Source organism: Micropterus dolomieu, linkage group LG01, assembly GCF_021292245.1.
Source record: "Micropterus dolomieu isolate WLL.071019.BEF.003 ecotype Adirondacks linkage group LG01, ASM2129224v1, whole genome shotgun sequence".
NCBI lineage: Eukaryota > Metazoa > Chordata > Actinopteri > Centrarchiformes > Centrarchidae > Micropterus > Micropterus dolomieu.
The window spans coordinates 50,594,401-50,607,160 of record NC_060150.1 but is presented as its reverse complement, the minus strand read 5'-3'; the positions used below and the strand labels follow the sequence as shown (position 1 = coordinate 50,607,160).

At 39.4% G+C, this 12,760-nt stretch overlaps 1 protein-coding gene across 1 annotated transcript in view; it reads left to right on the top strand.

Moving 5' to 3' along the window:
• The window catches only part of LOC123986139 (glutamate receptor 2-like), a 135,779-nt gene that overhangs the window by 56,080 nt on the left and 66,939 nt on the right, over nt 1-12,760 (top strand). Inside the window, exons 3-7 of the mRNA XM_046074279.1 lie at nt 6,342-6,581; nt 8,324-8,445; nt 9,376-9,450; nt 10,113-10,166; nt 10,809-10,967. Of these exons, the coding sequence (XP_045930235.1) occupies nt 6,342-6,581; nt 8,324-8,445; nt 9,376-9,450; nt 10,113-10,166; nt 10,809-10,967 (650 nt within the window). The remainder of the gene's footprint in view (nt 1-6,341; nt 6,582-8,323; nt 8,446-9,375; nt 9,451-10,112; nt 10,167-10,808; nt 10,968-12,760) is intronic.

Genomic DNA, 12,760 nt, shown 5'->3' with positions numbered 1-12,760 from the left:
GCTCTGGCTCCTAGTCTACTTTTGGAGACTCTAGGAACCACAAGTAACCCTGCATTCTGGGAGCGCAGTGCTCTGGTGGGGTAGTAACGTACTATGAGCTCTTTAAGATAAGATGGTGCCTGACCATTAAGAGCTTTGTAGGTAAGAAGAATGATTTTAAATTCTATTCTGGATTTTATTTGAAGCCAATGCAGAGAAGCTAAAACAGGAGAAATATGATCTCTTTTCCTGGTTCCTGTCAGAACACATGCTGCAGCATTCTGGATCAGCTGAAGAGTCTTAATGGACTTTTTCGAGCAGCCTGATAATAAGGAATTGCAGTAATCCAGCCTAGAAGTAACAAATGCATGGACTAGTTTTTCTGCATCATTTTTAGACAGGATGTTCCTGATTTTCGCAATATTACGTAGGTGAAAAAAGGTGGTCCTTGAAATTTGCTTAATGTGAGACTTAAACGACATGTCCTGATCAAAGATAACTCCAAGATTCCACACAGTGGTGCTGGAGGCCAGGGTGATGCCATCAAGGGAAACTATATCTTTAGATAATGCATCACGGAGGTGCTTGGGCCCCAGAACAATAACTTATATATATATCCAGGCCAACCAGAACAGAACAGCAAATCATGGAAATAGCAAGTTATCAGAACACCAGAAAGCAGATAAACTTAACATAGACTACATGGCAGACACGGAGAAGACTAGAATAACACAGACGGAGAACTAACTAAACAAGACCGGCAAGACAACAATAACATAGATTACAAGGCAGATACAGAGAAGACTAAACTAACAGAACAGAGGACTGACTTAAACAAGGCTGGCAGGCGCATAGCATGACAGTATCTGAATGATATTGTTTAACTACACATTAGTCATATTAATATATCAGGATGCCAACTCAAAGCATTACCTTATTGCCTGAGCAGAGAACATAAATATATGCAGTAATGTACATGAATGCAATATTTTACCCAGAGATAAAATGGGACTTTTTATTTCTAGAGTAAAGAACAAGGTCATTGAATTAGGACAACTAAATATAGCAGTATACACACAGACACAAAGTACTTCTCTGTGCCCACCCATTCAGTAAAAAAGCACAAACATGGATAACGAGTCGTTTTTTAAAATAATTTTATAATTTTTTTCATCACTTTTTTTGGCTTTGCAACAAAGCGCCACCTACTGGCTGACTGGCGTCAAAATTGTGCAGAGCTTCAGTTTGGCAAGGGAAACTGCTGGCCAAAATTTCGTGGTAATCAGTCAGACCTGTGTGGAGATAACCTCCTGGAAGTTGGTTCTTTATAACTTGCGCAGGTTTTGGATTATTAGAATTCTTTTAATAACTTTTGGTGTCTACCATGTGTGCACCATTTTATACTACTCTAATCTATTTAACAGCTATTTAGAAAAAAATTTAAACAAGAGTACCACCTAGTGGTTGATTGTCTCCAAAGTCTTTCCGCAACCGCTGTGTGGCGTGGGAAAGTAGTGGCCCAAATTTTGTGTCAATCGGAGAGACCAATGCAGAGATATTACATATTTTCTTGTCATGGACATCATCAGGTCTATTTTAGGGTAGGCTACTCTAAAATGGTCCTAAGCCCCCCCAAATAATAATTATTTTGATTTTTTTATTTAGACATGTAGCTACTCAACAAAGAAAAGCAAGAATATTGATATATGATAGAATAATATAATATTTATTGGCTTTAAATAAGCGTTCTGGTTGTTTCCACTGCTTCAAAATTTAAATCCTTACTGTGGTCGGGCATTAGGACCTTGAGGGAGGCTGCATTTCATTGCTACATTACAACATTCGCACACTGACACACACACGCACACAAACACACACAGGTGAATGGTGAAGGAAGATTCATTCAACATAGTGAGTGATAGAGTGAAACTGTAAGTTGTTTTTAATAACTGTTACTTGCCTAGCTATGTTACTACTTGTGTATGTTGCTACTTGAGGTAAAAGGATGGCGATATGATTTGGGTTGGCTATGGAAAACACTTGTCATCTCCATAGTATTTCAAAACAATATCAGTCCCCAAAGAATGTTGTTGTCAGTAAAAACTAAATGTCATAATGTCCCTGTTAATGCTATTGTACCAGCATATCATTACATTTATTGACCAGATGGATATTGGAAAATATTTTAGGAGAGAGCAAAGCAGGAGATTGGCAGGGCAGCTGATTCTGAGGCCAGTAGTGGTCTGTAATGTAGGCTAGGCTATACATGAACATATACCCACATATATACGTACATTAAATTGTAGTAGTCACTTTAAATGGGATCCTTATCAACAGCTTACAGTATTTATTGTATGCAAGCCAAGCTACAGAGCAAAACTCACACTCTGATTGAACCAGTCTACACTGCAGCAACAGTAATGAGTGTAATAGCATTATTTGGAGAGGTATTTGATATGGTATTACTTTATCACACATTTACATGAGCAGATGGATAGCATTTAAGTCACAGCCTACAGAAGAACTCAGCAGGAACACAGTCTGGCCCCATGCAGCTTTGATGTGTCTAATTGCTAACATTACAGTAACTTTTGTTAAACAGAGGAGAAATGGAAGAAGAGAATATGTCGGTCCCTTTTTACCTGATTATCTTGGCTACTTCACTGGTTGTTAATATAAGTGGTCTAATACAGTAACAAAATATGCGAGGCATAATTTACGCATTCACTGGGGCAGGGGCATAGGAGCGACTTTGAACCTGGGGGGGGCAGTGAAATGCTAGGGGGGTTTGGTTTTGTTTTTTTTAAATAAAGCACTTAAATAGTTAAAGAAAGATAAATCGTCTGCAAATAGTTGTATTATTTTTCTCTATTCTTTTTAATATTATTATATAACTTGCATTGTCTATTCCATATTTATATATTTCTACATTTATTTATGTCAACTGTATGTTTGTCTACGTGTAGCACCTTATCACCAAAACAAATTACTCGTATGTGTTAAACACTACTTGGCAATAAAGCCATTCCGATTCTGATTAAATGCTCACTTCTAATGACTTTTGAAAACAGAATGTACTTATTAGTGTGGCTGAAAGAGGGTCTTTGTAGTGACAGAAGATGGAGAATAGACTGGAGTTGGGAGATTATGAAGTCTCGAAGAGGGAGAGGGTCAGAGAGAGCGAGTATAATATAACTAGAACAAAACATAAAAACCATGGAACAGCTACTAGTTAATGTAGCCACAGTACAAATGTATTCAGTTATCCTAATGTTACACTTGATGTAGCTGTCTGTGATATTTCCTGTGTCTCTCCCTGTGAATGTTTGTGAACACAGAACTGTCTTCAATGCACTGATGACATGCTGCTGGAATAACCAAGTCTTTTTACTACGTGAGTTTTAGAATATACTATGTCTACTAGCTATCCGTACAACTTACAAGCTCGTCCTCCTCAGTTTTTTCTACTCCTGCTCCTGTGACCTCTGACCTCTTCCTCTTAAAATACAGTCGGATGCTCGTCTCTGTGTGAACATTTTGACTACTTTCTAATTGTTTATGGACTCGTAGCAGAGACACGTGCACACCTCCTGGCACATGTTTTTAAGGTCAAGGATGGTCACAGACGGAGCAAAAAAAGTACCCAGGAGCCCACTCTACAGACAAAGCATGTGTTGGGGCTCTGGGTCTTTAGAAACCTTCATTCCTGCATTCTAGAGAATTTTATGCAAGTAGAGTACATAACTAAATGAGCCTTTAAAATACGTTTTCAAAACTAGAAACACCTCTCTAACACTCCTAAAGTAAAGTAATCACTTCAGCTGAGCCCTTGAGTAGATAAATAAATAAGCCATATCATCATCAATCTGACCATAAACTGCTGCTCTGACTCTGTTCTGCTGTTGACCTCATCTCTGCTGTCTGACTCATGTTCACCATGACAGTGCTAGTACTGGTGCTGCTGGCCAGTGGCAGGTAGCTACTCAAAATCTTTACTCAAGAAAAAGTACAATTACTCCCATAAAAAGTAAAAGACAAAAATGACAAACCTACTCATGTACAAGTATTATAATATATTTTATCTGCTGTTCATCAGGTTCCAAACAGCTGCAACATGGTTATTTTTAGGGAATGCAATTTGCTTTGCCGGTTGATTATCTTTAGCTATTTCTGTTTAATAATTATTTTCCTTTTTAAATCTCCATGAATGTGTTGATAAGATCACTTTAAAATATCAGCTTGCTGCCCAGCCAACTATTGTTGCCTGTGCCTTTTATTATGGACATGTAGCCAACCAAACCGCTTGCTTTGCAGTAGCACAAGCTGACAAAACAATCTGATTATTCCTGAAGCATCTAAATAATCTTTACAACGTAAAGAATGATTCTGGCAGTAACACAGAGCAGCTCATTGTTGAAGCAGGTAAACCTACATACAGAGGAAGCTGTGCGTTATGCGTAAAGCCCAACAGGACTGTTTTATCCACCATATTTTCTCTCTCTATGCATCTCAAAAATGATTGTTTCCTGAATAAATAACGAATGCTGAGTGAAAGCCAAGATTAGTTTCACCGGCGACATTCTGTTCACAGTAACCAATGTAAAAAAACAGGCTGATATCTATCAAAAGAAAGCGATGCTCTTTTCAACAACAGGATACTGTTAATATATCAGAATCAATCTAGTGATCATCAGACTTGGATGTTACAGTGTGTAGTCTTCATTTGCTCTGCAGAGACTAAAGACGCTTTGAATGCGCCGTTAATGGAAAGTGATAGTGTTTCACTTGCCGGCTTGTTAAAGAGCGACGCAGGTTGCTTTCCAACACGGCCACCAGTGCCGTGGTGCGCGCTCACTGGATTTCAGTTGTATTAGTAGAACATAAAGCCTTAAACTGAAAAGATATTTGCCTGATTTTCTCTCTGTACCACAGAGGAGACCTGGTGTTCTTCTGCGTAACTGCATAGATTTTGAAATGTGGGGGGGACATGTCCCCCCCAATCTTGGCCGAGGAGGAGTAAGTTCCGCACATTTCACGATTTTGTGAAAAAAAATTATGGGCGGAAATGAGCGTGGCCGATATCACGAGATGCAGCTCAATGTAGGAAACGCTTATAAATATATAATTATATATATATATATATATATAATTTTTGAATATACAATGTGCCAAACACGTTTACCTTGATTATAGCACCATGTGTCTGAGATGCTTGCAGCAGTCCATACCAGCCCTGTGAATTTCACTTACATAACCTTTACAGTTTAAGCTGCAGTATGACTTTTACCAAAGGAAAAACAATAGAAATCTGAGTGACTTCAATAGGATTCCCAGCACCAATGGTACACCAGTGGTAGTGGAATCACGCTTGGTACCCTACAAAACCATTGTAGAGTCAAGTCTGCCTAATCCAAAGAAGAAGGGAATCACTATGTGGGTGACATTTGTGCTAGGAAATAGTGGCAGAGTGAGACATCCACTGTCAACTTACCAGTCTGTAAACAACACCATGGTTGAGATTTCGTTCTTGGGTGCCGAAATTTGTTACCAAATAACAAGGGATTTTTTTGATACTCATTACTAGCAAAGCAGTTTGGCCTGTGCCTTAAAAGTAGTTCAGTGACGAGCCATTAGCAACGACACAGACCCTTTCAATACAGTAAACTGCACTCAAATGCTGTAAATCCTGTGATTACAATATATTGTTTTTGTTATTTTAGCTATGTGCAAATAAAACTTATTTAGTTTTAGCTTATATTTTTATCTAGTAATTAGCCACAATGAAAGAGAGACCAAGTAAAGGTCTCCACTCCAGTTTTTGCTCATCTCTCTCTCTACCTCACCCACTCCCCCAAGGGATTTAACATTTCTAAAGTTGTGGTGACTGAGGCTTCTCTTTCTGACCATTCCTGTGTTTTCTTTGAGATGACCATCTCAGTGCACATAGTTATTTATTCAGGCTTCTCTTCCCTACCTGTGTCACCTGTGTCACCTTTGAGACCTGGTCTGATTTTAGAACTGTCTGTTTTCATTTACAGATTTGCATCCTGATTCATTCACACTTATTTAAATATACACAGATGAACTGTATGTCAATGATATTCAACCCTAATGATCATCAGCAGCTGTACAATCTGCATAATCATTAGCTGCATTACTGCCTAAATGCTATTATAGATAGCCAAAGGTTTAACCAGGTAAGTGTTATCACAAGTGTTAACATCCTTCCTTTGTCACTTCTTAGGATTTTACCTAAATCCTGCCTGCCTCTTGTGTCTATCCTCTCTGTTTGTCTGTATCTTTTTAATGTTTTCTTAAAAGGTTTCTCTCTCTCTCTCTCTCTCTCTCTCTCTTTCTCCTAGTTTGTTCCCAGTTCTCTCGAGGTGTCTATGCCATTTTTGGCTTCTACGACAAGAAGTCGGTAAACACCATCACATCCTTCTGCGAGACACTTCATGTCTCGTTCATCACACCTTCTTTCCCAGCAGAAGGAATGAATCAGTTTGTTCTCCAGATGAGGCCGGACATCAAGGGCCCGCTAGTTTCATTAGTAGAGTACTACAAATGGGAAAAGTTTGCCTATCTATACGACAGTGATCGAGGTAAAAAGCATCTCATTATTTAGCACATAGAGCATGTGATTTTAGTGTTGCTGCTGCTTAACTTCTAACACAACTGCAATTAAAGGATCCCTTCATTTTGTTTTGTAAAGACCCAAGATAGGTATTGAGTGGCTATACACGTATAGACCATTTACCATTTTTAAGGTGGTATTAGACTGATTCTAGTTCTGTTGTGGGTTTAGAAATTTAGGAAATTTGATAGGATATGTTGTTGTTTTCCTGAATGTGAACTGGTGGGAGCGTATACATGTTGAAAAATTTCATGTCATTGCTGTTTGTTCAGATTTGTAATTACCAAGTGACACAAAATAGTCTCCACCCTGCAGATTTAAACCATTGAAGGGCTATGCCAGAGTCCCACCCAGTTTTTAAGTCTGTCCAATAATTTTGTGATGTAAAGTGTGTCAATCATTCTCTGTTTTTAAATAGACGTGGTTTAAAGGAGACCTATTATATTGCTGTATGACAGCTTTGCATGATTCAAAGTTCAGAAAAATATATTTATTTCTTACACTGACTCTTCATGTAGGCCTTCATTTCACCCTCTGTCTGAAAAAGCTGTAGATGCTCCTGTCTCTTTAAGGCCCCCCCTCTCAAAGCCCAATGTCTTCTGATTGGACAAGACCTGAAGCATGTTACCAGGGGCGAGTTCAATCTCAAAACGTTTTGCACTGGTTTGCAACGTTTTCTGATTGAACGACATGTTTCCTTGCAACATACCTCGAAGCCCGTATGTTTCATCCCGTTTGGTGGGCGTGTCTCAGGTGTTACCAATCAGCGGCAACAAGTTTGTAAACACAACAGTGTTAAAAAGGCAGGAAAATGCAGTGCACTTGCGTATACAACAGAGTGTTCAGGGAACCACCGTTTCCGTTGAAAAAAATGTTTTGTTTGCGCTGAACTCGCCCCAGGCTGTTGTTGTTGCTGGGCGGAACAGGCAGACTGAGTGTCGCCATGCCGTTAGTGTGGGAGCACATGACCATATATGGAACACCGGATCCGTCTGGCTTGGTATTTCGTAGAACGGAGCCCTTGGTAGAAAAAGCTGTTGAAAACAGAGCGTTCAGAACTGGAGGAAACCTGAGGTTTTTGCTCATAGTGATTTCCTATAAATTCTTTAACCTCATGTTTTGAAACTTTGGCCATGTTTAACATAAACATCCAGCATTATAACATTGTAGATAAGTCATAAAATGTGGAAAAGCATAATAGGTCTCCTTTTAGACTTGTGAGCAGCCAATTGAGGAGTCTAATGTTATTTTTTTAAGAGGCTTGATCACTGCTGTTTTCAGTGTTTTGGGGAAATTGACTAATATAAGAGAGGTATTGACTATTGTCAAGAAGTGTGATGTAATGCAATTTAAAACATACTGTAGAAAGCTTGTGGGAATAATATGAAGGCAGCAGGAGGAAGAACTCAGACTCGGGTGTTATGACTGAAGGGCTCAATCTATGTCATGCAGATTGAATTGGTTTAAATAGGAAGCATGGATGACATAGACCCTTTATCTGATACAGTGGCACTGACCGCTTGTCAGTTGTTGCACTGTTGAGGGGGCCTCTTCTAGGTACCCTTTAAACTGGATGGCTGAGAATATTCACCGACACATAGACTTCCAGTATTGGAGCAAGTAGCTAGTGAAAAAGATGCGGTATGGCTGTTTTCATTTAATATGTCATATCTGACTTTCATAGCAGTGTGTCTGTTTGTGTGTGTGCAGGTCTTTCTACTCTTCAGGTAATATTGGACACTGCAGCAGAAAAAAAATGGGTCGTTACGGCAATAAATGTAGGAAACCTGAAAGATGAGAGGAAAGACGAAGCTTACCGCTCCCTGTTTCAGGTATTGATATTCTGTTACATGCACTGCACCCTGATAGGTCTCTATGCACGGTACATTTTTAGAAACACCAACATACACAAAAACATGCATTATGGTGAAAAGGGTGGTGCGTCTCCTGCCCTCTACAATATACAGTATTCCACAGTTCAGTCATGACAGTGACATCTCAAGCTCACTAGTGTAATGCCATCGGTGACAGAATGGACTTCCAACTTTTAGTAGTGAGAAATGGGACTTTCTCTGTTTTTGGTTTCTGGGAATTTAGGGAAGTCTGTATTGCTGCATCTACCTAACAATTTAAGTACAGCGACCCTGAGAGCTCAGTGCACTACAACTTAATAAAACAAATACAAATAGACAAAACACAAGTAAATTAAGGAAACATCTTCATCAAATTGAAAACACCAATGTTTAGCACTGCAAAAACAGAAAACACCACCAAACACTGCAACTAGCACAGACTAAAAAGTGCTGAACATGGCTGGGACACGCTTGTTGTTGCCATGGTTTGTGACTGTTAAGTTATTGAAGTTGGTCCTTTGCATTGGAGTTTAGACAGTTATCTGTGATGCAGCACTCTTTGTATTTGGTTGTGTTTTCTATATTTACTGTGTGTTTTCTAAATGCTGCATATATGTTGTCAAATTGATAAAGATGTTTTTGTAATTTGCATGTGTTGAGATCTCGGGGCCACCATGTTAAAGTAATAAAAATAGCACAAAATCTCAGGTACAGCTTTCACAGTTTGTCACTGACCTAGACTACAGTGGCGAGTAGTATGCTGTGTGCAGCTAGATGACACGCTCTTTTATACCTCTCCTCCCACAGCTTGGTGCACATGTTGTTTGCAGAGCTACACTTCACGCTGCAGACAGCACAACATTAAGAACTCTGATGTTGAATACTGTTAAATATTGATCTGTTTTTTAGGACCTGGAGATCCGTAAGGAGCGACGCATCATCCTGGATTGTGAGCAAGACAAAGTCAAAGATATCATGGAACAGGTGGATTCCAGTTTTGTCACTAGTACAACTACTACTACCAATATAAGAAATAATATCCATCCATAACCAAGAAAGCTCCTTCTGCCCCTTCAACATGCTACAGACCCATCCTTTGCAGTATATTATGTCTGTCAAATACAATACCATTTCCAGATGTCGGCTAAGGTCATCTGGCACAGACCTTATTGTTGCTGGAATACTCCGCTTTTAAATGCCATATAATGCAATCTGGCTATCTTTCCTTTTTTCTCTTCATCTGTCTTTTAATTTCTCTATCTTACTTCATTACTTTTTATTAACAGCGAGCAATGTACAAAATATTCACATGGCTTAATATACTTTAAGTTCGGCCTGTTTCCTTACTGGCCCCTTTTCCACTGCATAGTACCAGCTCGACTCGGCTCGACTCTACTTGCCTTTGTTTGGTTTTCCATTGTGGAAAACTTGTACCTGCTTCCGGGAAACTGCATAGTATTGTCCAATATAAGCATATGATGAAAACTGTTATGTAGCTTAAGTAGACATTTGGAGATGCATGGTTTTCACAGGACAGCTACAATAGACAAGCAAAAGTAAAAAAAACACAGCAATGCATTTAATTTTCATTACAGTCTTAGTACATCTGTCCTTGATATTTACTGACTTTACTCTTTTCCCATCAGGTGATCACTATAGGGAGGCATGTGAAAGGATACCACTATATCATTGCTAACTTGGTGAGTCACTTTCTGTGTCTGGTTTATCCTGACCAAACACTGCTTACGTATGGCTGAAAAATAAAGAAATGAATACAAGGCCAGATATTGTTAAAAGCATGTTGTTAGATTCGGTGTCAAATAGCAGATTTACAGTCATCAACCTGCTGGCTGGCAGAGCACGCAGTCACATCCAATCAAGCTGCAACAGGAGGACAGGTAATCTGCCAGGCAGCTAACAGGGGCACAGGCAGTGAAAATGGGCTGTAGGTGGGTCAGCTTCATCAAAAAGGGAAAAGAAGCCTACATATTTCCTGCTAATTTTCTTTCACAGGCTTGCTTATGGTTGTTCTGTAGTTGATCTGATTTGACCAGAGAAGGGCATACAAAATCAAACTGCCCATGATAACAGGAGCATTGTGCTGTTATAATAAAGAGAGATGGTAATGTTAATAGAGGTTATTTGTAGTGTTTTCACTATGATATTTAGAACACATATACCAGTACACTCCTACTCCAGGTATATGTTGGTCAAATTTCTGGAGACAGACTACATGCACTGCATGGTCTGAGGCTCCATCAGATCCTGGCACAGAATAAAATAGGACAAAGTCATCAATTAAAAATGTTTTTTTGGTGTTCATGTTGTTTATCTTGTTCCAGGGTTTTGTAGATGGCGACCTCTCTAAAATCCAGTATGGAGGTGCGAATGTGTCTGGGTTTCAGATAGTAGATTTTGATGATCCTGTGGTGGCAAAGTTTGACCAACGATGGGAGGCTCTGGAAGAGAAGGAGTATCCAGGAGCCGATACACGGATCAGAGTAAGATTTGCACGTTCAACATTAGTTCATAGGCTAATTTAAATGATCTTAAGTTGTTCTAGGATTGAAGAATGCTGTGTGAGGAGGATTCAGGTTACCAGAAGCTAGTCCAGGGATCAGAATAACATAATCATGCTAATATTGAGTTTACTCAACTCTCTGTGCATTACCAGCACACTAGTACATACTCTTTTGTTGTGAATAACTTAGTGACATTTGCCATAAAATTCTATGTTTTCCACATGACATGAACTTCTTTTTGGAGCCTATTGAACCTGGTTGCAAGCAGCGCTCTGACCTTTTGATATCTGATGCACAGGTGGAAATTAAACAGCACAAAGCAGGTTGTTGGTATTTTGATGGAAACTGGGTCTCAGAGTTTGCGCTGAGAATAGACGTCTCAGAACTACATCGGGCTGCAGTGTGACTTATCTGCTACTTTGGTGATTTTAGCAACAAGAGCACACTAAATAGCAAACCACAGCAATAAAAATACAAATTTAGCCCAACTGACTCTGTACCAGGTCCCCTGTAGCATAGTTATGAAAAATCACTACAGAAGCTGGTTTATTGTTAGAAGATATGAATGTTATAGCCTACTGTTTTGAAAACATGGGGTCTTCAGCTTTCAGAATCCGTAAACCAATTGTAAGTTGTCCAAACTATGTCTAATTACAAGGTATTTTAACAATAAAGTCGTACAAATATTAAAGGGTTATATGTAGTTTGTCAATGAAATCACTTATTAATTTTGTCAATGGGCTCTAACCTCACTTAGAAATGAAGCACACACCTGTGTTCTTTGTTGCTTGGAACAGCCACTATTCTGCTTTTAATGTGAAGGCACCGGGTCAGGATGTAGCCCCGTGCCCACTCCCGAGCCTCTCCGATTACAGCAACAACAGCACAGCTAACGACAGCCGGCTCCCAACACAACACAAATGCCAACATAAACTCCATGTAAGGATACAAAACAACTATAAAGGTTTATGCGATGAAGCCTGTCAGGCCAAACGAGAATCATATGACGTCGGGTGAAAACAGTAAACATCAGAAAGGCTGGAGAAACACGGAGAGAGTCATGTTAGCTCGCCGACTCCTTTGTACCACCGGTATTACACTCACCTCCAAAAGTATTGGAATTCCTTGTTGTTCACTGAAGACATTTGGGTTTAAGATCAAAAGATGAGTATGAAACAAGAGTTCAACCCGCAGCTGATAAAACTATTACTGTAACGGGGCAGTGGGAGTATACCTGAGTTTTGTGTGAAGCTGTCTCCCTGTCTGTCTGTAGCCGCTGTCACACTGCCTTTTTTTCCAGGAGCATTGTGCCAATATGCGACTCGCTGCGCTGTATGAGTTTGAACGTTGAAGTAACAGAGCCTGAATAAAAGCCACAGCCAGCATGCCGGTGTTTCCGTGTTTATTGTGGGATCTCTGTATGAAAGCAGTTTCGTTTTAGATTATGCTCGTTGACGAGTTCAAGCGAGCATACGTACGAGTACACCTAGTTGCAATCTTAAAACTGCACCGTTAGTGGCCACTGGAAACTACATTTTAGCCCTGTGTAATCAAAAAATCTGTAATAATTTCCTCATCAGGCTACAATAACATGCTAAAAGCACCGTAATAGGGAAGACTTATTTCTGGGGAAATTTAGCATTCAAACTTCACATTTAACAGTCACACTGACTTACATCTTTGTTCTTGACAAACTGTTTCACCAAGGCTTATGTTTATTTGCCAAAAAATGTTTAGTTATTTATGTTTCTACCATAAATGTGTTCCAATGG